At 42.2% G+C, this 26,173-nt stretch overlaps 1 protein-coding gene across 1 annotated transcript in view; it reads right to left on the bottom strand.

Annotated features, from left to right (window-relative positions):
• The window catches only part of LOC146866807 (scavenger receptor cysteine-rich domain-containing protein DMBT1-like), a 731,947-nt gene extending 710,860 nt beyond the window's left edge, over positions 1-21,087 (bottom strand). The window contains exons 1-2 of the mRNA XM_085617711.1: positions 21,069-21,087; positions 20,680-20,985 (exon numbers count right to left, since the gene is read on the bottom strand). Of these exons, the coding sequence (XP_085473837.1) occupies positions 20,680-20,985; positions 21,069-21,087 (325 nt within the window). The remainder of the gene's footprint in view (positions 1-20,679; positions 20,986-21,068) is intronic.
• Positions 21,088-26,173: the final 5,086 nt, after the last annotated feature.

The following is a 26,173-nucleotide window of genomic DNA, read 5'->3' on the forward strand; positions in this document are numbered from 1 at the left end:
CGATTTGGACAGCTGCCCGAATCGGTTACTCTGGAACGAATCGGCTGCCGGAATCTGTGTTTGTGGGCCTGTAGGAGCCCCCCTTTACCCAGGGCCTTCTGAATCAGGCACGTGGGGGTACCCAAGGGACCCCCCTTTCCAACCATGCACAATGTGGCAGGCACCAAGGGGTGCCTGCCAAAGGGTGCATGATTTTCCCCAGTCATCCCTTTTTCAATTGGAGCCTGTGTATTCTTTCGGAACACTGGCTCCCTTTGAAGTCAATTGGAGTCCGACCAAATTGTATCTTGAAGATTCCAAATCACTCGTTCGGACTTCCCCGATTTGAGTCAGTCATTCAGAAAGCCTTCCGGGACTGATTCGGTGGGAATGCTTCCGGACAAGATCGTAATTGGCCCCTTTTAAGAGTAATTTCCAATTGGGACTCAATGGATAACTTGAGTTTAGTGTCTCTGGTCTCACAATTTAAAATCACAACTTATGGTGAAGTCGGATTTTAAATTGTAAGTCAGAAAATGACACTTTTAGAAAGCAGCTATTTTCTTACTTTAACCAATCTGTGCCTGTCTCTGAATACTCATCATGAGTGGGTGCCAGCTGGGCCTTGTACATTTTCTCTAGACAGTCACAGACACAGGTAGCTGAGGTGTGCCATGAAGACCCTGATGGCCCATCACAAAGCTTATGGGTCTTCCTGGGCTACATATAAGGGAGAAGCTGACACCTGCACCTGAATAGGGCTGTACCTGTTCCCACACAAAGCGCCGCACCCCTCACTGTAGTGTCTCACTTTTTGATTCTCCTCTTTCAGTCAATCATATTACCACCCACATCTGCTTCATCTTATAAATAACATGTTTGTCACTCATGTAATCTCAAATAATATCCCTTTACTTCACTAGTGCATCCATTACTTCCACTAAAATCTTTGCCTGCACATTGCTTTAGAACATAATCAAGTTTCTAAATATACCACACCCATGGCATACGATCTGTAAGAATTTTAAGTTACCTTCTGGTTTGGTGGTTGTTGTTGCTGTTGTCTTTTTGTTTGTTGGTACTGATTTTGCTGTTGTAGGTTTTGTTGTTGTTGTTGTTGCTTTTGTTGTTGGTTTCATTTTTGTTGTTGATGATACTGTTGTAGGTGACATCAGAGCTCCTGATTCTGTTGGAAAGGAAGCAAAATGCTTTGTTTCTACAATTACACTGCAGCTTTAGTACAGTTATGACATCTAATATATGACTCAAAAAACAAGCCTTTCTTTTCATAGTAAGCAAGAACTGAAGGTGAACGGTTCTGGTTGGAGTAAAAAGTGTTGAGATGGCTTTGAAACATTATTTAGCCAACATTTGTTCCATCAAGTGTAAAGGAAAAAGCAAAACTACTGTGTGGCTCAGCTAGATAGTAACCATGTTGAATCTGTATTCTGTTTGACTCTGTAGTGGATTATTTTTTAACTTGTCACCTAAATATTAGTGCACACAGTGATAATCAGAAGGGGAGCAGGGCTGTGCAGTGAACAACAGTCCAGTATCCTAATGTGTTTCCAGATTTCACCTCACTTTCCGATTTTTATTGCTCTTATGTGCTCACTAGAGCTACGCAACATTGAATGCGGTTGGACATACAAACTCTCAGATACAAAAATAATGTTCCTTTTTATCTTTGCTTTGCAATTGTGACTACAATAAGAGCATTTTACATTATTTTTAATTAAATAATAGCTATTGACTCTCCTATTTCCCGACATATTACTTTACCAAGCCTAGAGTAAAAAACAAACCTGCCTTCCAGCTATAGAAAGTTCCCCATTATATGCTCTGGAACAAGTATGTATGTATCTGGTATTCTTGAGTGAAATTTATACCCATGGAGCATCAAATTGATACATCTAAAATGTAGGCAGTTTAGCAAACATGGTGACTGCAACATATAACAGGAATACAAGATGGCAGGATATTAATTCTAAACTGAACAGTTGGTAAAGCAACAGACTGTAGATATTGATACATATTATCAGAGCAATTTGCTGATATCTAGTGAGGAAACATGTAGCAGAATGCCAGTGAAAACTGGTGACAACACACCTCTATGAGTAAGCAAACAGGACATGTTGTCAGTTTCATTCATATTGAAGTGAAAACCTATTATAACGCTCAGGGCCTGATTTAGAGTTTGGCAGATAGCTTTTACTCCATCAGGATAGCGGTGGACAATACCTTCACCATTCCGAGGAACTTTCACCCAAAATATTTAGAACTGGCCACCAGACTTGCTGAAAATGAACGAATGTGAATGTGGGAAAATTTTATGGACAATACAGTCAGTCATGATGGCCAGTCATCAAACTTTTCAAAAGCTTTTTTTTTTTCAAAAGCAAACTCCCAAAGTGACAATTCGTTTTTGAAAAACAAAATAAAAAGTAATCATCTCCACAACATGAGGGCATGTGGGACATAATAGTTTTTTTCCTGTCCTTTCCCTTCACATTTGTCATGGTAGTGATGGGCTAAAACCACTTCACAGGTCCACCGTAAATAGAGCAGACAGTGTAAATTCCTAACTCTGACGGCCCCTACTTCATCGAAGGAAGCATCCTGTCAACTGGGCCACAAGGGCTCTGCCGATAAAATATTTACAGCCTGCCCGACAATAAATTAAGTGCGTGGACTAAGAGTTTGGTGAACAGGGAACTACTTTGTGTTTGTGCTGGAGTTCCATGTCTGCCAAACTCTTGAACAGGACTGTGTGTCCAACCTTTGTAACTAGAGGTATTGTCTGGCCAGCTTTAAAATTTCCTACTGTCAGCAATGTATTAATGAACCCTAGGCTGCAAGATTCTAAAACCTAGGCTCCAGGTCGACTAGAATGGGATAATGCCAACTGAAGAAGTCAGGAATGGGGTATAGTGTCGCATCAGCATAATTAGCAATTGCACATGACTTTTAAGGATGGGTGAACTAATGGACAACATAATTACTGTGGGGTTCACGGGCTTGATTACAGAGGACCTGATTCACAACATATTAGTTATATGTAAATTCACCTTACGTATGTAAATTGCTTAAATTAAAAGTGCAAATGCACTTTGGTAATTCATTAAACGTGAATTTTCCATCATAAAGGGATTTGGCCTCACCTAATTTTACAACACTATGGTGTAATATTATGCATTGCTAAATCATTTTCATGGGGCAGGGAGTATACATTCTAGGGTAAAAATAACTTGCAAAGTTTGGGAACACACAAAAGGCCTCATTACGATGTCGGTTGGAAAGCATTCCGACAGGCTCGGTCTCTGAATTGTTTCTAACTAATTTGAATTTGTGGAGTCAGATTACGATGTTTCCGAACACCGTACGGTCAGACTCCCATTGACTTCAATGGGAGCCTGTGTTCTGACCGACAACACAGGCTCCCATTGAAAAAAGGGGTGGTCGGGGAAAACCCTGCAACCTGTGGCCAGAAACCCTTGGTGCCTGCCACACCATGCATGGTTTGAAAGAGGGGACCCATGGGTACCCCTACAAGCCCCAACCGGACGACTCCGGATGAAGGGGAGCCTGCTACTGACCCCTAAAGTCAGATTCCGACAGCCAATTCAGAAAGGTTGTACAAAGTCGAAATCGTAATGCGTCGGTCGGAAACGCGGTCCGTAGAGCCCTACAAGTTGGCTCCAACTGACTCGATTTCTTCAAATGCTGATCGTAACTGAGTCAGAAGAAATTAATGGTTTCGACTATCATAATCGGTCAGTCGAATGTGTTCCAGAGTCGGTCGGAAAAGTGGCTTCCGAATCGGATTTGGACAAACCGAATGCCGTAAGGAGCCTTTCTGACTGACATCGTAATCGGCCCAAAAGTCTTCAGTATGTAAGTTTTCAGAAACATTTTGAAGGCCAATTTCCATCCTAAATAGAGAAAGATTGGCCTCTGTAACGATAACTATTTTTTCAGAGTGAGAATGAGAAGGGAACACCAACAAATTTGATGGATTGGCAGGAGACAGAATTCCTCCATGGAGAAACAGATACAGAAACAGAGCCAGGGTAGCATCAAATATGGAATTTGTAGTACAATTTCACCATCATTCCACTTCAGAAATTAGCTTAATATCATTCCCTTCAAGCAGAATCTTACAGTGGTGCAACATCTCATTTACTGGTTTACTTAAATAGCCTTCCTCCAAGTTAGACCTCCTCTCTGCTGTTTACTCAACATCCCCTACACCTGCTCCAGTCCTGCCTTTCTACTCCTTTCTTGCTGCTCACTATCCCACTTTCAGCTCTACTCCACTTACTCTCTCTCCTTGGCCCCTGCATGCTAAATTCCCACTACTTACTACCATCCCCTGCCGTCCTCAAGATATCATCCCCATTGTGTACATAAGTGTAGACCATCCACCTGCGCAAACTGCTCGGCTAGTACAATGAGAAGATCTAGCTATTACACTATCAGCTGCTGCCTTAGAAAATGAATAAGCTGATTAATGTATATAATTAAGGATTAGAGTTCTTGGGTCACAGAATTGTAAATAATTCATGATAAGCCAAACTGTTTGCTCTGGTAGTGAAAGAACCCTGAAGGACCAAACAAGTCCACCCCATTACTAACTGCTTAATGCTATAGCCTCTAGAGTCAGTCTCAGTGGCAGGACTCAGGCCTCATGTTCTATTACCTGGAACAGAATATAGGCCTTTTTGATGCATGTCTTGTATAATTATTACTCTCCCTTTTGAGAGGATCCCTTACGTTGCACTGGTATACCCAGGCTGCGCATTTATACACACTCTCTGTTTTTTGTTTAAAGACAGCGTCATCGAAACAAGCCCTCGCTTGGCTTACTGTTCCTGACCTGTAACCACGCCCTTTCCCTTCACCTCCCTCTACTCGGACTTAGGGGCATATTTACAAGTGGACGATAAAAAATTATCGCCGCTTTTGCGGCCGTTTTCGGCTGAAAAGTGGCGATAATTTTATCGCCTAATTAGCAAGGCCACACTAACGCATGAAACCTTGCTTTAGCGTGGGGATTCGTAACGCCCAGCTTTGCATCTCTAATGAGATGCAAAGTTGGAGTTCCTGATCTAACATGACAGGAGAAATGTTGCTAAGCGACATTTCTCCTATCATCAAGCCCCACGCTATGAAGCATAGCGTCAGGAAAAGTAGCAATAACCCCTGTTATCGCTACTTTCCTTACGCCTGCTTCAGGACTGACTTAGCCATGATATCCTATGGTAGGTGGATTTCATGGTTAAGTTTGTGAGTCCCTATCAACAAGCTAACGCCACATTGCGTGAGATTATCGCTGGGTTTCCAGCGATAATCTCACGTTAGGCAGTTAGCGTGAGGATTTGTATCGCTGAGGAGATAAGCGTTGCTAATAGCACGCTATCTCAGCGATAAAAATCCACGATACCCGGCGATAATTATCCTCACGCTAAGAGCGCTGAGCGATAATTATCGCCGGGTGGTGCTGATATGCCCCATGATCTGTTGCTTGGAGAAGACGAAACATTGTATCCTGACTCCGTTTCATGTACTTGATTTACGGACGTGTTTGTTCTTTGGACGCAAAGGAGATGCATTAAACCTGTTATAATACTTACCTAACATAGATATAAAGAGATACTAATAGGTCTCCTTGTTCCCTTTCAGTCCTCATCGCCGCCTGTTCTCCTTCCTGCTGTGACCTGTTTCTCTTGCGGGGGAAAAAGTGGTGGCCACTTTCTGAATCCTTCCCCATATCTCCCCTAGGTAAGTGATCTATGATTGAGTGTTGATCTTTACTCATCAAGACACTATTTTTTGGGAGTTTGAGTAACTCCTCTTCTTTCCTGTGGAATCGAACCGGACACAGGTTAGTGGTGGCTCTGCGCTTGACACTCAGTGACAATGACATCTGAACTGTAGTAGTCCTCCACATGCTATCAAGGTGGATTCTAAATTTGAAGTTGATTTGACTGACTTCACTTTTGTTGTGATCTAGCACAATAGTCAGCTACTGATTATAAGCCATTCCAGCTTACACACAAAATACTCACTCCTAGATCAGATGTCAAACTCATGGCTTCAATCAGTGGGTAAAATTGCTGACCCTTGAGATGGGCCTCAAGTTTTACTCAGTTCTGAATCTTGACAATCACATTTTATGCCATTAACAGAGCATACTTGTACAACCTATCAATTTGAACAGCCAAGAATTGGTGACAATTTGGATTGTAAGGGGTCCAAAACATTAGGTGAAACAAGAAATTGACAATGGAAAAAATGTATCCGCAACTAAAAAGGAATGTGCACAACATTAAAGTCAGTCCTTAGTTAATCAAATGGAAAAAGCTGCAGGACTTACAGCGTGCAATGTGAGAGATCAGCTGAAATAGTATGACAGTATATGAAGGGTATTCTAGGCTAAGCTTTACTCAGACACTTTGATGAGCAGAACCCTTAAATAATAAATGCATTTCCCATCATCCATTTGCATAGGAAGCAACATCGCTTCTTGTTTTCTCTCTACATCAAGCAACACTTCAGGCAATCCCATCACATGGGCGTTCCCAGCTTAGGGCGGATATAGACAAGGTTGTCACCTGTGAGTACAAGGAATGGCACTGAGTCACAACCTGTTTCACTGAATTCCATGTTATGTTGTGTCATGTTAATAGTGCTTTTATAAAGTGCTAATTCCTGGTTAGGGTATTCAGGCGCTCCATATCAGGCAAGTGATGCCAGCCCTGGAGGGCTTACATGAAAAATGAGGTCTATAGCTTGTTGCAAAAGTCAAGAAGAAAAAACAGGAGGCTCTGGAGAATCGCACAACTCTGTTCCCGGATTTAGGAATGCAGTATTGGAAGGCGCAGCCCTATGCTCTGCTTTTGTGTATGTGTGAGATGTGTGCTAATGAGAAACAGGCAGAGCTGAGGTGTCTAGAAGATTGGTGGAAGTAAACGTGGCTGTTCAGTTAGGCAGGGCCTGTGTTTTGTAATACTTTGTAGGTATGGTTAAGGAGTTTGAAGTGTGCATGCTCGTGTATCAGGTGCCAGTGGAGTTACCTAAGGTGTGGTGTGTTGTGGGCTCGGCATGGGTGGTTGAGACTTTCTTCAGCCTCCTTAAGGTGTTGAAGCAGGACAAGACCGCTGTGTTTACTTGGGTGGTCATGTCCAGTTTGTTGCCTATGATAATTCTGAGGTTTCCCACTTGCCCGCAAGGCATAGGTCCAAGGTCTGTGAGCCTGGTGGAGTCCCATGGCGCGGCGTCTTTCCTGAAGACTACCAATTCAGTCTTGTCCGAGTTCAGTTTGAGGCAATTAGATTTCATCTAGGTGGACACTTTGGTAATGCATGTGGTAAACTTGTTCCTGATGTTGGGTGTTTTGTCTGATAGGGACAGTATCAGTTGTGTGAGGTCTGTATGAGAATGCTAATGCTCTAGGCTTGTGTGACGTTTGCCAGCAGAGATCTGTAGATGTTGAAGAACGTTGGTCTGAGCGAGGAGCCCTGCGGGACTCTGAATATTAGATCTGGTGCTTGAGAGGAGTAGGGAGCATTTTGATGGTTTGGGATCTTCTGGTGAAGAAGGAACAGATCCATTTGAGGGCATGTCCCTGTATGCCTGCATTATGGAGTCGTCTGATTAGGATGGGATGGGAGATGGTGCCGAAGGGTGCTGATATGTCTAGAAGAATGAGGGCTGCAGTTTCTCCCGTTGAAGATCATCCAGATGCCATCTATTGCTGCTATCAGGGCAGTTTCTGTGCTTTTGTTTGGTCTAAATCCTGATTGGATGGTGTTGAGAAGCTAGTGTTTGGCGAGGGTGTTGCAGAGGAGCTTGGAAATGGCTTTTCCCAAGACTTTGACTGGGCATGTGTCATATTCCTTAAATAAAGCGAGACCAAAGGGGTATCCCGAAACCGGTCCTAGGATACTTGTTTCCATTCCAGGGAGGACCTGGCTCGGCAGTTCGGGCTGGACTGTTCCCATGAGGCACAGGGTCAAGACTGATTTGCATATGGCTGGGTTCAAACTGGAACGGCATGGTGAGCAAAAAAACGATGGATTTAGGCCCAGATCTCTGTACTGGGGTGAACGTATGACATTGTTCTGCATTCTGTCCATCAACTGTTGTTTTTGCATTTGTGACCCCGAGTGGGAAGGGTATGCCCAGACATGGGTCCCGTGCTCTCCATGCCACTGAAATCAAGCTATCCTGACTGATGAGGGGTGAAACTCCGAAACCGGTCCTAGGATGCTTGTTTCTAGTCCAGGGAGGACCTGGCTTGGCAGTTTGGGCTGGACTGTTCCCATGAGGCACAGGATCAAGACTGATTAGCATATGGCTGGGTTCAAACTGGAACGGCATGGTGAGCAAAAAAACGATGGATTTAGGCTCAGATCGCTGTACTGGGGTGAATGTATGATATTGTTCTGCATTCTGTCCATCAACTGTTGTTTTTGCATAGTCCTTAAATAAGACGCCTCCATGGACATATTGATGGTTGAAGGATCAAGTTTATTCGTGACAGGCTGTTCCAGGCGCATGCCACAGTATTGAAGAAGGGAATATCGGTCCTTAATTGGTGAGTTTGGTCATGCCGACAAAAGTTTTCTTTAGGAGGGTATTAACAGCTGTATGCTTCCATGGTTTTGGAAAGGTGGCTGTACTGAAGGAGGTGTTGAAGATGGTGGTTAGGGCCTCACTGAGAGGGATCACTCCTTTGTCAAAGGTATGGTGAGGCAGGTGAATAGTCTCCATGATTGTCGTGGTTTCCTCTGTACTAACGGGTGCCCATGCAGCAATTGCATTGTCTTCGTTCCTCACTGGGAGAATTCTAGAGATGGTCAGTCGGTCCTATTGCAGGGCAAAGTTGCTGTATAAGGTTGTGAATTTGCTGTAAAAAAAGTTCAAAAGATCGTTACACAGATTTTGTGATGAGCTCATGTTGGCTGTGGCAGCAATGGGTGTGATGTAACCCTTGATGATTGCAAAAATCTCTTTGTTGCTGTTGTAAACTTGTGTTACTTTCTCTGGCGGCTTTGAAAGCGTTTTTTCCAGCATCCCCTTTGCTGGCTCTTCATTTCACTTCCTTTATTGTTTGGTCATTCTGAGGTTTTCTATGTACCAGCTATCTTGTGTTGTAGTTTTTGCTGTGGGCTTTGTTTCATGGGGGCTCGATGGTCAGTGCACTTGATGATCCACTTGTTGAAGTTTTTGATGTTACGTGCCAGAAGGCCGGTAGGTTCTGGTTTGTTCTCGTGGAGGGTGGTTGTTCAATTTGCCTATGGTAGGCTGTTCAAGAGGTGGCATGCTGGGGAAACAGTTGGAACACTGTGGTCTAAACCACGCATGTTCTGACTACGCAAGCGCTACCATGCTTGTCTTAACCATGCATATGTCCTAACCACGCATATGTGTGTTAAGGCAGTGCACGGTTTACTTGCTGGCTAGACAGAAGACGGTAAAGATGGAAGCAAAAAGACACCAGGAAGAGATGCATTTATTTAAGTAGGGCTGTGAGATCATTTTCAGGGATGGGGGCAGGCTGGGCAGTGGGGTCTAGGTAGTTTTAGGGACAGCACAGAGAGGGTTGGAGTACTGTAAGCAAAAGGGCATGGTTTTAGGGCTTAGGGAAGGAGGAGGAGAATGAGTGGCCAGGTTAGGTTTTAGGGAGGGGGGGTCAGGGTAGGTCTCGGAGCAGCGGGAGGGGAATGGGTAGACGGAGTAGTTTTTAGGGGTTAGGTTCGGGGTAGGTTTCAGGGCAGTGTAAGGTGTTGGGTAGTTTTAGGGACAACGCAATGGTGAGGGATGGTTTGGGTAATGTATGTAAAGGGACAAGGTTTTAGTCCTTAGGGCAGGGGAGAATGGGTACTCGGGGTAGGTTTTAGAGCTGGGGGTAGGGGTAGGTCTCAGGGCAGTGGAAGGGGTTGGTGTAGTTTAAGGGACAGGTCGGGGTTGCGGGTTCGTGTATGTAAGGGCTCAGGGTTTTAGGCCTTAGGACAGGGGGAGGGGAGTGGGTAGGGTCAGCGTGGGGGTGGGGGGGGTCAGGGTAGTGTTTGTAAAGGGCCAGGGTTTTAGGGACATCGTGATGGGTGGGAGGGCTGTCAGGGTTCAGGGTAGTGGCGACCTTAGCCACACATACCCCTTTACTATTCATGCCTATACCACGAAATTGCATGGTAAAGGCATGCGTGGTAAAGGAATGCATGGTCAAGATGCATTTGTGGTTCGGGCTTCATGGTAGAGGCACACATGGTTTGACCATGCATACTTCTATCATGCACCTGGCATGCTGGGGCCACTATAGAAGTTCTTCTGTGCTGATAGATGCTGATTGTGAAACTGACTATGGCATGTCTTGTCCAGGTGAAAGGCCTTGGTGTGCTGATCCTGATGTTGTTGAAGGATGTGAAGACGGATCTAGGATGTGTCAGGCAGCATGGGCGGGGTCTGTGATACACTGGATTTGACCTAGATTTTTGAGGTTATCATGAAGGGTTGTCTTCTAGGATGATACAAACTTTGGAATCTAGGACTAGAGGAGTGATGAAGTCCATAATGTTGCTTGCAAAGTTTGCTCGGAAGCAGTAGACTAGGGTTCCACCCACAGTGAAGTTTGCTGTGATTTGTAGTTTAAAGATGAAGTGTACCATATAATTAGTTCCGGTTCAGTGGAGCAGGTGCATGTGAAGATATCTTTGTAAACAAAGGCATCTTCACTTGGCCTGCTTAGGTGGCCTTGCCTGGCAGGGAAGGCGGTAGTGTCCCACAAGGTAAGATAATTTCGTGCCTTACCCAGCATTCCAAGCTGCCAGTCTCCACTATCACACCCAAACCTAGATGATCCAGTCACTTACAATACAAGATAACAAAACAGCCAATTCTGTCATGCTCTCACAGATGGAAGCAATTATGGAAAGGTAAAACAAATCCTAGTCAGAGTGGACTGATCTTGATGGGAACTGCACCAATTAAATCTTTAGCATTTTAATGGCGATCAGAAGTGCTAAGATGATAAAGGTGAGGAAGGGGAATCCTCTTTAATCTCCAACTAAGCACAAGAGATTTTCTTTAACAACTAGCAACTAGAACTGCATTTGCCAAGCTTTGTTCATTTAGCTTGAACCTGACAGCAATGGTCTCATCATTACATATATGTGGGGACCAGATGGAGCACCTGTTTCCACACTTTCAATATTGGCCATGGAGGTTGAAACCACCATACTGGGTTTGAAGGTTACCAGACATTATGGGCCCTTGTTTCCCTTTACTATCAAGCAGCATGCTAGTGTAATAGTGGAAATGGTTTTAGGGATTATTAATCAGTCCTTTAAATATCTTCAGTGTTTGCCTCATCAACTTGGATATGTCTTCATGCTCCCGTTTACGCCCGCATTGTTTTTAGCCTGTGGGCGTTCACCGAGGAGGTTCCTGTGTGCCCTGGAGCTGTGGCGGTGAGTTCTGTCAGATGCGAGCAGGCACCATTTCATCAGAATGCCGCTCGCTTTATTCAGCATACCATCTGCAGCTTTATCTCACTATGTTTGGGCAAGGCCTCATCGTGCATTCATTTGCCCATTTAAGCCAGTGCTTCAAATATTTAATCTTTTATCACGTGTGGAGGCTTTCTCCTTCCCTGGTACTATAACAGTGAATTTGTATAATTTATGAGCGGCCGCCATTTTGTTAGTATTGCGCTCGTACTTCAAGTTTTCTGTGGAGTACCATCTCGGATAAACCTCTCAGCAGAGTCCCCCTTCTAGCCTGTTACCTCAATGCCAATACTCTTCCTCATATTCAGCACAATAATGTGAGTTTCTTCAGCTATATCTCTCTTCTACTTCCCTCACAGAGTTCTTCCATATTTCTGACACAGCACTACAGCTTATTGATGGGCTGAAAGTCCTTGCAGCTGTTTTTCTCCCTTTTTCCTTCAGTCACTATCTATTAAATTAACTGAGGTTGCTGTCCTTTGTTTTATTATCTGTCATTTCTAGTTTTACGCCAACATCACCTTTTATGGGCAGGACCTTTACAGAAGATTCTACATCATTTTAAACACTACGTCAAAATGGCTAGTGATCTTGCCACTGCTAAACCCACTTCTTCTAGCACGAAACCTGAAAGACAGAAATTGATCTTCCCACACATATTATGTCTTCTCACAATCTTGTTTTAGGCATTATTATTGATGAGGTGAGGGCTCTAAAACCTTTCATATGTGCTACTAATGCAAAACTGCAAAAAAATGGAGGACTGTTAGATCGTTATGGAGGGTAAAATGTTTGAAATGGAGCAGCGCCTTAGCAATCTTCAAGATGTGGCCACCAAAATTCCTTTACTTTAATAAGAAATCCAAAACTTAACTGCATACTGAGAAAATTGAAAACATAAATAGATGGAATAATCTTTGCTTATATGGATTACCAGGGAACTTGGAGGGCCCTGATCTTCTTATCTTCCTGAAGAAATTTCTACCTGATCTTCTTGGTCTACTGAACACTCCTCCTCTTAACCTTCAGCGGACACACGGTCTTGGTCCTCACCTAACTCTTCTATACCTAGAGGTATCATTAAGATATTTCTGGAATATACAGACCTTTTCCATGTCTTGAAAACTGCCAAGGAAAATCATCATCTCATTTGGTTTGGCCACAACATTTTCATATCTAATGCAACACCAGAAGAAAGGAGTTCCTTGTCCTGCGACTTCTAATGAGACAGATGAATATCTGCTATGTCATTCTACACCCCTGTTTATATAAACTTACTTATGAAGGCACATAACGATCCTTTGATGATCGTGCTAAATTAAAAACATTTAGTCAGATTATATATTTCATCTGATACTATGGATACTAATGTTCAATATTTTTAAGAACTTTATTATGTGCATGCTTATTTTTCATTTATTTTTTCTTCAGTTTTTACTCAAATTCTTAAGTATATGGCCTCTTTAATATACTTTACTTTGGCTGTCTCTTCATCCTTTTCTCTATACCTTATTTTTTCTCTGTCGTTTCTTCTTTCTTTTCTTTTTTTTCTTGTGATTATGTGAGTGTTATATATATTCAATTATTACCTTGTTTGGATTACTTACATGGTATGTTGTTGTTAATACACAATGTCTTGTAATTTCCCTTCTCCGCTTTTGCAGCTTGTCATCCATGTTCCTGTTTCCCTATTCGTTTACCCCAATATGTTTAATGTTGTTTAGTGGAATGTCTATGGTCTGGGACATCAAGTCAAAAGACACAAGGTACTCTCTCATCTTTTGAAACTTAATTCATACATTGGCTTTTTTTCAAGAAAGTCATTGTAATAATGTTGAATCGCTTAAATTAAAGTGCCAATGGGCTGGACAGGTTGTTTTTTCTCTGGCAAATAATCGTAAGGGTGGTGAGGCCATTTTATGTCATAAATTGCTAAATGTACAGATGTTATCAATTGAATGCCATTACCTCTCTTCCATTATTTGATATATGGAAAACTTGTAACCTTGATACATGTGGTTTTTTTCAATGTACACCATACCATGTCCAGAATGTACTGTAAATTAGTTACTAATTCCTTACTTCCTTCTAGACAATCATCAGAAATGTGTTCCATTTTTATTTCAGATTATGCCCCTGTTTTAGCTTTTTTCATGTATCCCTCAATAACTCCAAGAAGTCACTGCTTTTATTAGTGACATTTTTTCAAATTAATCACTCCATTGACACCTCCATTCCTAATACTTGGGATGCTTTAAAAGCATCATTTCAGGCTTTCACTGTTGCTTATTCAGCTAAAAGGAAAAGGAAGTTAAATTCCCCATACCTTAAATTGCTTCAGCATATTAACACACTTGAACATACTTACTTTACCTCTAAATCTGCATCCATTTCATGTGAACTAATCACAGCTAAATCTAATCTAAAAAAACTTGCTACTACTGATGCATGGAACACCTTGCTTAAGGTTAAATATAAATTCCACATAGGTCAAAATAAGGCGGGTAAAATGTTGGCTAATTACTTAAAAAAATTAAATCACAGCATAAGAATATATGACACATTCACAATGAATTTAATTACAGCATCGAGACCTCTGACTCTGATATTTCCAATGTTTTTCCCATCCTACTATATATAGAAGATACCATCCCCTTAGAACCTGCTATGGAAATACATTTTAATGGTCTCCCAAATCCACCTTCTACCCCTAATACCTTCAAAGCATTAGAAGCTGACATAACCCTTCTTAAATTTATTAATGCCATAAAATCTCTAAAAACAGGTAAAACTCCTGCCCCAACAGATTTTCAATAGGATTAATTTCCTATTTTTCGTCATTTTTTTGCCCCCAAATTGCTAGAGCATTTTAACTCTTTTCTTTTGAATTCAAAGGCCTTTCGAGAGTCCCTGATTGTTATAAACCCTAAGTAATATAAAGACCCCACCTTTTGTAAAACCTATCGACCTATCTCATTGATTAATTATGATTGCAAAATATTTGCTAAGATTCTAGCATCTCCCCTAGAAACCATTGTACCCCTTATTGTCAAACCTGATCAATCTGGTTTCATTAGAGTAGACATGCAGCGGATAATGTCAGAATGTTCTCTAATATTCTTACATTGGCTAAAAATCATCATACCCCCCCCTTGCTGCCTTATACCTTCATGCTGAAAAAGTATTTGATCGCATCAGTTGGCAATTTATGTTTATGACTCTCCATTGGTTTGGTCCCAGATTTGTTTCATTAATAAAATTATTCTATTGTGTCACTCGAGCTAGTGTTTTGTTAATGGTCATTTCTCCCCATACTTTAATATGGATAGAGGTACCAGGCAAGGTTGTACCCTCTCCACTTTGCTTTATATTGTTTGTCTAGAATCTTTTCTTGAATGTATCCAGTGTTACACACATATCTCCAGATTCAAAACGCCTCCTTGGAGTCTATGCTATGGGCTTATGCTGATCATGTTCTTATTTACATGTCCAAACCCTTATCCTCTCTAGACCCTTTCTTTTTTTGCAAGAGATCAATTTATACTCTATCATTTCAGGATACAAACTCAACTTTTCAAAGACTAATATTTTATAATTGAATTCCTTCTGTCATCAGAATTAAATACTTGGTTGTTTTGCCCTACTATTTCTAACATGATTAGCCATAATGTTAACATTTTAAAACTTTAAATGCATAAGTTACTAACATCCATTCATAGATTAACTCTATTTGTACCAAATTTCTTTGGAACAACAAACATTAAATGCCCTAAGAATGAAGATAGTATCCAATTCCCTTATTTTAAACTATATCACTCCGCTTTTTAAATTTGACAGGGTTACAACTTGATTAATTACTTTCAAGACTCTCCTATACCATGATGGATTGTATTTGAATGTTCATTACTGAAGGATTTTTCATTCAAAGATGTGATTTATATGTCTAATAGCTCTTTAATTTTTAAAAACCTTATGCCAAAGTACTCCCAGCATTTGATACATACAGTATTCTCAGCTAATGTTGACATACAACAATGCTTTCTATCCTCTTCGACTTGGTATACTAAGTTTATTTAATATCGTCACAAAACGTTTTATTCTAAACACTGGAAAAAGAAGGGTATCATGTTTGTCCACCAATTGGTAAGACATAACTCTGGTATACCTCTCTCCCAGCTTCAAACACAATAAAACTTACCTACTTATTTTTTTAAAGGAATATGAATTAATATATTCTCTTTTTCAGTCCTTAATAAAGACTCACAATTTCCCTCCTACCCCAGCCACTAACACCTCTGTCACCGTTGGATATTATTAATCATGACACTATTCCCAAAGCTGCTTTTATTTGCAAACTTTTACTATCACCATCTTCTGTGTGAATCAAAAACTCTATAGAAATAATATAGGAAAATGACCTGGCTATATAATTTTCTGTTCATCAGTTGGATAAAATATGTGTCAAAGTGTTCAATACTTCCAAAGCTGAGCACATTACTCAATCTCTACTCTTCTATATAATAGAGCTATTATCACTCCTGAGTGTGTATATGAATTTGATCCATCTGTTTCTCCACTATTTTGGTTGTGTTCCATTTCCAATGGTACTTTAACCCATTAACTTTATCCTTGCTCTCATGTGTTTTGGAAAGCTATTTGGTCCAAATGTTAAAAGATTTTCCAATGTAATATTCAACTAACAATCCAAAATGTTTTTTTAGGATCTATGTTGCCTGAGTTTGATTACTTGTCCCCCAAGCCTTTGTTACTTGATCTTTTTAATGCACTTGCCTTCAAGGTTATACTTTCCTGTTGGAAAGATACTTCAAAATTAACTATGTTAACATGGTAGAATGTTATTTGTAATGAACACAGAATAACTACGGTTTCATCATTGTCTTTACGCCAGACGATTAAATATTGGTTATCTTTTATTAAGTACATATCCTGTCACTCATCACTTTCTTAATCATTTTTCTTTTCTTTTCCTTTCTGCACTCCTTCTTCCCCTCCCTTCCTTCTCACCTTCCACAACCCCTACTTTTCTTCTATCTTTCTCTTTTTATATAAATTAATCTTTTGTTATATTTCATAACTTTCTCTTTTATTCCAATTCCTTCAATATTTGCAAATACTCCAGACTTGTATACTTATCCTACTGTAATTGTGACGTATATTGTTATTGCTGTATGAATCTACGATATATAATATTTAACAACAACAAAAAATAATTTAAGGCTATCTGTAATCCTACTCCCTGCTAGAGGTTAAGCAGCCGGGTTTCCAAAATGCCAGAGAAAACCAGCTAGCAACAACTTCACAACTTTAGTGGCTTTCTCAGCTGGGGTGCTCACAGTGCTGATAAGCGTAAATATTGCATGGACCATTTCCGAGTAGGATACACTAATGGAGGTATCTGGCACTGAAAGTTTATTCCATTTGTTTTGTCATTTCCTAAATTACTTGCTTTGGCACTCTTTAGCACAGTAGGCAGTAGTAGTCACTTACTTATTTGTGAGTGTATATCACTTATTTACAATATGTATACATTTCTCATACACATATTGTTGGACCTGGACCTTTATACAGGGTCATCACCAAACCTTTTACCTTTTTCCTACTATTTTTGCTGAATTTGTTTTTGTTGGCTTTAGGACTCTGGGCCCTTTACCACTGCTAGCCAGTGCTAAAGTGAATGTGCTCTCTGCATAAAACATGGTAACATTGGCTCATATCCAAATTGGCATATTTAAGTGCCTTGTAAAGTGGTATGCCATATACCCAGGGCCTGTAAATTAAATGCTACCAGTGGGCATACAGCACTTACTGTGTCACCCACTTAGTTAGTACTTTGAATCATGCATTGGGCCTGCCATTACAGCCTAAAAGTAGTGTTACAGTGCCATGTCGACTTTACATTTAAAACCCATTACCAAGCCTTAAAGTCCCCTTTTATTGCATATAAATCACCCTTAAGGTAGGCCATAGGGCAGGGCGATGTGTAAGTAAAAGGTAGGACATGTACTTTTACATTTGACATTTCCTGGAAGTGAAAAACTCCCAAATTCACTTCACTACTGTGAGGCCTACCCCTCTCATAGGATAACATCGGGGATTCCCTATTACATTTAATACACTGCAATTTCTAATTGAGAGGAGGTCAATGTATCATGGTTGGTACCCATGCAATTGTAATGATAAATACCCTTGAATAGCAAATTTGAATTTATCATTACAAATTTGAAAATGCCACTTTTAGAAAGTTGGCGATTTCCTTCTCTTGGCACTGTGTTTGTAGCCTATATCTGATTGCATGTCTGGGTTGGGTGACATCTGAGCTTTGTTTATTCATCCTAGACAGCCGCACATAATGGGAGCTTAGGTGTGACTTGTTTCCTGATGGGCCATCCTGGGCAGGATGGGAAGGAGGAGTTGGACACAGACTCACACTGAGACCTGAATAGGCTGTGTCTTGTCCACACACAAAGGGCTGCACAACCCTCTAAAGTTAGTCTGGAGCCAGGGCAGGAAGGGAGGACCTCTGTGCACTTCAAAGATCCTTCTTTGAAGTCTCCCTCACTTCAAAGGCAGCACTGGGCATAAGAACTGGAGCTCAGACCCTAGCACTTCAATACACTCTCTGACCTGTGGCTACTCTGCCAGGAAGAAGGACTTCTGTGCTCCTTAAGAACTGCCACTCTGCTGGACTGCTGCTGTGGAAGCACTGCTTTCTTGCTGTGCTAACCTGCTGCCCTCCTTACCTGAGTGAGAACGATTGGACCCATATCACTTGAACTCAGAACCCAGAGTGACTCCAAGGTTTAGTTTGCTGACTTCCTTATATGAAGTCTCGGGGACATAAAAGATGTCCAACTTACTTGCCAGTGCCCTTGGACCCTGCCAGCTGTGTCTCTCTCCTGCTAAATGATGCCAGGCCAGTCCTGGACCCTTGGAAATGGACCTAATGGTGCAAAACCATAAAAATCCCTGTATCCATGTGTACTGCGCAGCTTGGAGCTGTTGCATTGCCATAACGAAGACCAGCACCAAAGCACTGCGGTAGATGCAGGGTTTCCAAACCACAACATCTCGATCACTGAGGACACATCGCTACCATTGCCAAGGATCGGACTCGGCACATCAGATCCACTGTGAATGCATCTTCACCATTGCATGTCTCAGAACTGATGTATCACCTTGACTGTGTTGACAGTTGTCGAAGCACCACCTCGCCGGCACTCAGCATCTCCCTCGACGTTGATGCAATGTGAACTAAGGTCTTTTTCTGCAGGCCAAACCTGGTCCTTGTAGTCGGCCTGTGCTTCATCGTGGTCGGTCTGAAGTTTTGACTTTGTCCCGGTCCAGCACAACCAGACATTCCCGGCTGGCGGTTTTTGCATTTAAGCGCTATTTGACAGTTTATGTTTTAAAATACATAACTCCGATTCTGTTAACCGGATTTTTGTCATTTGATTGATATAAGCTTTATTCGACAGAAATGTCATAAAAGCTATGTTTAAAATACATTTTTCCTTTAAAAAGACAGTGCACATATATAACATTGCCAATTTACATAGGCAATTGAGACAGCAAAATGGTCATTTAAGGCCTAGGTTCCATAAAGTGTATATCATCTTCAAAATATAAAAGAAACGTGGTGGCATTAACAATTGCACATTTCAATTTGTCAGATATGTTTCTACAATTAAAAAGTGTAAAAGCAGTCAATTCGTCATCAATATAAGGGAGGGACCAGTGTGCTAAAGTGTTATTGAAAAGTCCCTAACATAGCGGCGGCATGTGCTTGTGCAAGAGAGTGCATTTGTTTTTTACATTAAAACATACATTTGTATCTATCTTTAATTGAAACTATACCGATCTTGCAATGGCTCTCCACCTTATAAGCCATGCTTGTCCCAAGGACTTAGCTACACAGCATGCAAAGAACGGCCTAGAATCGGATCTAAGGATGCGTAGTGCTGTGTGGTGGTCCAGTGTGCCCAATTGCTGACAAAGTGGTTTCAGCCATTTGGCCCGTGGTATTTTATATGCCGGACAAGCAAGCATTAGATGGGCAATGCTTTCTATCGCATTCATACAACAAGGATAATTTTTTCCATTGTTGGTGGCCCACTTTTTGGTCACCTCACAAATGGGAAGAGTTCCAAACCTAAAATGTATATACAACATTCTATCTCTTGGTACCTGAATTGTATCAAGGAAGGGCTCGAGGTGTCTTATTTGTTTGTGGGAAAGAAATTCTGCTGTTAGTTTGCCCACGTCAGGTTTGGAAATCTCCTGTTGGTCCACCCAATCCAAATATAAATGTTTGAGTTCTTCTCTCCTTGGGGGTTCCTGGCTGACCCAACAGGTTTGAAGGCTGCCAAGGTTTTTTTGATGCCAGCAATCCAGCCTATTTTTGCAGCCAGTGTCTAGGCGGATGATCTCGCTAAGGGCATCGGCATAGGAAAGAAGCTTGGGAGTCCGCCAAATGCGGACCCAGAAGAGTACAGGTCGTAGCCTAGATACGTCAGCTATTGACCGCCTGCCCATATCCAACAGTAGAGGAGTGAGGGGAACATATCTAGGTGCCATAACCAGGTCTCTTAAAAATGTATGTTCCGATCGACCAAGCTCTTCAAGTCTGTCAAAACCCCAGACCTCTGCTCCGTAAAGAGCTGAGCTAACTGCTTTTGTGTCATAAACTTGGAGGGCGGGAGCTATAGGCCTAGTGTGTGAGAGGCGGTGTTCCTTCCCTATTACTCCAGCCACGCGCTTGTGTGCCATCAGCATGTTTACTAAGTGGGGTCTCCAAGACATTTTGTCATTGAGTCTTACACCGAGATAATCATTTTGGTCTTGTTTTATATATCAAATTAAGCTCTATTTTTCCTAACACGGTGTGGTGTGTTTTGGTTTAAATATTTACTGATTTACTGTTTGAAGTGATGCACAAACAATTTACACATTGCTTTTAAAGTTAAGCCTGACTGCTCTGTGCCAAGCTACCAGGGGGTGAGCACAGATTTATTTGGGGTGTGTTTGTGACTTACTCTGACTAGGATTGTGGTTCCTGCTTGGACAGAGTGCATACCTCTGCCAACCAGAAACCCAATTTCTAACACATATCTATCACCCACTTGCTAGATTAATAGCAAAGCCATATAGAGGTAGCTTGAATACAACATACCTGAGCAGATAACCCCAGCATCTTCAGTGTGGGCACAATTATGGATGTACCAGCCTTTGTTGGGGCAATTCCACAGGAAGGATTCGGTTCCACGGCACTCTACTTCATCCAGGAGAATACTTAGAGCACCCTGGCCAAAATAAGCGCTGCTAGTATATGTTAGAGCCTTTCCACATCCAAGCTGTCGGCATACAACTTCTGCATCCTTTAAATCCCAGTTATCATCGCACACTGTTCCCCAGGCACCGCTATGAAAAATTTCAACTCGGCCTGAACATTGGTCTATTCCGTCAGCAAGTCGCAGGACTAGAATTGAAGAAGATAATGAAGAAATTGGAAAAAGGGTGAGTTTAACATTGAGGTCAGGGTGCACAAATACTCAAATCCACATGAGCAGTGAGAAACCATTCCTCCCTGCAAATATTGACTTGAGGCACAAGCCACTCAATCTGTGATTTGGAAATGACAAAAATCAATGAATCATAAGTTCTTAATTGCAAAACATTATGTACAAAGCCTCTTTAAAACCAAATCATAAATTGTTAAGCATGACAATTTGTTAATACTGAAGTCTATTTTCCCATTTGCATGCTACACAGTTTGGGATTTGTTGATCGTAACTGTGAATCACAGACGCAAATAGAAAACTTCACAGAGGCAAAGAGAGCACCATCACTGAACCAGGATGCCAGCTGGAATAGTGCTGCAAGATGCTCTGGTTCTGGGATTACCTAGCCTATTGGATTAGGGTCGAGACTGATTTGCATACAGCTTGGTCCAAACTGAGGTGGCATGGTATGCAAAATAATGAGGGACTCGGAAACAACATTAAATACTTACCAGTGTCTGAGATTAATTAAAGCATTCTGTTCATCACTTTTTAGTATACTTCAGTGTGGGCCCTAATTGAGATGCGTATGCCCAGATGTAGGTCCAGTGTACACTGTGCCTCTGGAACCAAGCTATCCTCAACTAATGAGCCCTAATAAGGGTGAAACCAGTCTTGGGTTGCTTGTGTTCCAGCACAGGGAGGACCTAGCCTTACAGTTAGGGCTGGGCTGTTCCTATTGGAGCAAGGTCCAGAATGATTTGCATATGGCTAAGTTCAAACTGAGGTGACACAGTGTGCACAATAACGATGGACTTGGATGATGCACTGAGTGATTAGTAGTTACTGAGATTAATTCAAGCATTCCATCCATCACTTTATTTATACTTCGGTGTGATGCCCTAAGTGGGTTAGGTATGCCCAGATGTGGGTCTCGGGCACACTGTAGCACTGTTACTAAGCTATAACCGACTAATGACCTTAATGAGAGCAAAGCTAGTGTTGGATTGCTTGTGTTCTGTTTCAGGGAGTCACTATCCAGGTAGTTCAGGCTGGACTGTCCTATTGCAGCAGGATCAAGAATGATTTGCATAGGCTAGGTACACACTGAGGTGGCATGGCATGCTGAAAAGAGTGGGATATGGCCTGAGTAATTACCAGTTACTGAGATTAATTCAATCATTCCATTCACCACTTGTTTTATATATTTCAGCTGAGGTAAGGAACCAGAGAAAACAGCAGAGGTCCAAACCTACAGAGATTTCAAAAAGTAGGAAAGGAAATGGCAAGCCAGTACCTACTAAGTGGGGTGCGGGACGTGGGTGGTAGAAACAAAAAAGAAAGTAAGCGACCAGGAATTAGACATTTTAGTTTAGGAATGATTGGCAGAGAATAATACACGTCTTGGGAAGGCATTAAAAACAAATGAGGCCACTGAAATCTGATATGAAGGTGGTGTTGGAAAGTGGGTTATTAGTAGTGGAAAATGTTCATCTACCACTGGCAATAAGGCCACTAACACAGTCTAAAGCTCACTACAAATCTCAATAAATTATTCCCGTGCTCAACCCTGGCTAACTTGGCTGCAAGCAGGCAGGCTTAATTTAGGAGACAGGTATGTAAAGCCACAAAAAATGCTAATTCAGTAAATAATTAAAACACAACACACAGTGTATATAGATAGAAACTATGTTAGCTTTAAAATGACATTGAAATGACAAAAATCCAATGTAGGGAACCAGAGATTTGATTTTTTAAAGATTTAGTGCTATATAGCACTTAAAAACCTATAGAACCACTCTGGGACATCAGGTTGCACTTGACCGGGACAAAGTCAAAGTTTCAGGCCGACCACAATGGAGCCCTGCTCGGATAAAGCCTAGCAGTAGGCCTCGGTTGATATTTTACTTTCTTACTTAGAAACTTTTCTAGAGCTTTTTTTGCCGGGGTCACTCAATGCTCTTCACCAGTCCAGGTTCAGTAAGGGTTCAGCAGCTTACTTTCCAGGGAGCTACCGGTCAAACAGTGGAAGTCAGACCTCCAAAGCTTTACAGTAGGATAAACCAGCAGGTCAGGCCGGCTCAGGATTGAAGGTGGCTGGTTTGGCTCTCGAGGCTGAGGTGGTCCCTTTATGGAGCTTTTTTCCAAAGTTGCTCCAAACTTCTGGAACATCTTTCTGTGGTCCCTCTGAGTCCAAAGTGTCCAAAGCACAATTCAAGGGTCTGGAATCTGGAAGGTTGGGACCACAATTCCCACCATGCACCTAGACAACACCCTTACAAATTCACCGGACGCACTCTAGACAGGTAATTCTTGGTGGTGATCGTCCATGTGAGCTCTGTTAACCTGTGGCTTGCAGGGAGTCCACTCTTTATTCCTCTTGAAGCAAGGTACATTCAAAGGGCTGTGGTTCCAGATAATGCAGCAGGCGCAGTCAGTCAGAATACAGGGCCTGATGGTGCAAATCAGGTTTCCAGCTTGGCTAGCCTTCTTCTTCTTCTCTTAGTTTGAACCAGCAGATCTGAGAGGCTCTTCACCTCTCACATAATTATTCTGTGTTCCCTGGGGTCAAGCAAGAGAGCACTCCTGACCAATGAGATGAGGTGCAACACCCCAGAGCATGACCACTTCCTTCAAAGGGTGGCATAATCTTCTCCCAGAAAGCACTATTCCTCCAAAATTCAGTGTGGCTGAACTCTCAGCAGAGGAGCAAAAACTAGTTAAACCAGCCTCCAGTGTGGGTCATTTCCATAGCTCTCCTCCCCCCACCATCTGCGAATTCCTGCTTTAAGCCTGCCATCTGGCTGGGTCAGAGTGGCTGGGGGTAGGTGGGCCTTTGAAGCGCATGCTTTACGACTCCTCCCCCCTGCTCTGGCATTCCTGTGTACCAGAGCACTCTCCAAAAGATAGCCTCTCTGTGGCTGAGCCACTTATCAATTCATCAACACAGCCTGGCTAATTCTGTTAACTGACCAATCGGGGAAGACCACAGAAGGCTGAATTTTGGCTTACAGACAAGAAAGTCTTATAACTTCTTTTCTGTATATTTTAGGATACATTCAACCATAGCATATTGTTGGATTTATCAATACCATTCTCCTACGTCCTTGAATGATATGCCTATAGTTACATGACCCCCACTCCTGGGACGCCTAGGGGAGACTTTAAGGGTCCTGAATATGCAAAACTATTGCAGATCCTCACTCCACAGCACTCCTAGCACCAAAGCTGATTTTGTGAGCCACTTTACTACAATGAGGAAAGTGAAATGTGCAATTTCTCTATCATCAGGGCATATCAAACATATTTTATAAGGGCCCTCCTGATAATGATATGACCCCTGTGCCTGGGACAACTAGGGGAGACGCGGGGGTACCTAAAATGACAGAATATTGTAGTTCATCACTTTCTAAGTGCCACTACCACAACTGAGTCGACCTGTCTGCTGATACTGAGCTCCTCTGGACTTCGTAAGGTTCTGCAAAGCAGGTGGCGGTTTTCCACAGCTCCCGAGACCTACCCTGCCCTCTCACTAAGTTTGAGGCTGAACCCCTGTGTACTGCGTCAACTTGGAGTTGCACAATTTACATTTAAAAGCAGTGGTGTAACACAGGGCGGATTTTAAAAGGACCTCAGGCTCTCATTAGTGCACATATGGAAGTGCAGAAAAGGCTTCTTGCCTCTAAACTGCCATGTCCTATTATGCACAAGGGACTTAAAGGTCATTTTAATCCCTTTGTCCTATTATGAATTAGGGACTTATAGGGTAGGTCATGCCAATTATTATTGTACCCTAATATTTAGTGCACCCTTGTGTATGTGTTTGTTTTCACAGTGTTTTTGGCATAGCACTGGCCCTTGGCCTGGTTAAAGAACCCAGGAACAGTCAGAGTCACCACCAGCACCAGTCAGCAAAAGATGGGTGGTGCACAGGGCGCACAGGATGACTTTGCAACAGGTGGATTCAAGACAAAAAAGGAACATAGAAGAGATGGCTTAGTGGACTAATAGATCCACTATAGGAGCCTGTGCTTGACCTCATGGTCACAGTTTCAACTCCTGGGGCCGTCTTTCATCCTTCTGAGGTCAATAAAATGAGTTCCATTGAGTTGGGTAACAAAAAACATCTGTTATTCTGTGCCAAGATACCTGTAGCGGTGAAGAGCGTTATACATGCCATAACAAGCATTTGCCATCAGTCTCATCTTTTGGACCTCATTTGTATTTAGCTATGCAGCCCATTATCCTGGGTGCACAAACATCTACTGTTCTTTAACACGGAGGCTTTGACAGTAATAGGTACATTATTGCACTATACGTCATCGCACATTACTGCAGAGTAGCCTCGCTCACATGTATCTTCAGCACAATGACATCCCCAGCTCATGGTAATCACCACGACACAGGGAAGATCCAACGACTTCAGGTTATAATTATATATATTTTTTAAATCACATAAGCACAAGTAAAAGCAGGCACTGAATATCTCTACTTGCCTTTCAGTGCGGTGATGCGAGAACATGCAGTGGAATGCGTTTTTTAACCCACTATGCCGTGGCGCTTCACCTGTAGAAAAGTGCCTGAATGTTCCCCCTCTTCGAAATAACAACACATACGGTCATATCTCCACAGCTGTTTTTAGTAAACATAGAAGGAAAGAGTCAAACTCCATCATTTTGGGATGGTTCCAGAACATGACACTTTTGTGGCCTTTTGAGTGTTCTGTTTCTGAACAATAGTGGTAAAAAGGCACAAAAAAGCAAAGCCTGCTGGCACTGCCAAAGCTTTTTTTTATGTAGTGAATGTGACTGTCGATTTGCCATTTATAGGGCCAGGAAACATGAGGTAGTACAATAACCCAACATAGCTGGACTTTCTTTAGTGAATTCAGAAGGCTAAAGTTGCTTTATCAGCATTCAAACCTGTTGGAATCATACGCCCACACCATAAACGGTGTGGGAGGTATGATTCCAAGCACTGGAAGAGCCCTCGGTGAGGCTCTGAGTGTTTGAGAGAACAACCTTCTAGTCCCAGACAGCACAAAATGGTTGCTGCCAACCAGAGACACATTTCTGCCCTCCTGCTGTTGAGCCAGGCTCGAGCACGGGAAAGAAGAACAATAGGCATCCTGTCACCGGGAGTTGTGACCACCTCTCAGACCGGATT

This window comes from Triturus cristatus, chromosome 1_2, assembly GCF_964204655.1.
Source record: "Triturus cristatus chromosome 1_2, aTriCri1.1, whole genome shotgun sequence".
In the NCBI taxonomy this organism is placed as follows: Eukaryota; Metazoa; Chordata; class Amphibia; order Caudata; family Salamandridae; genus Triturus; species Triturus cristatus.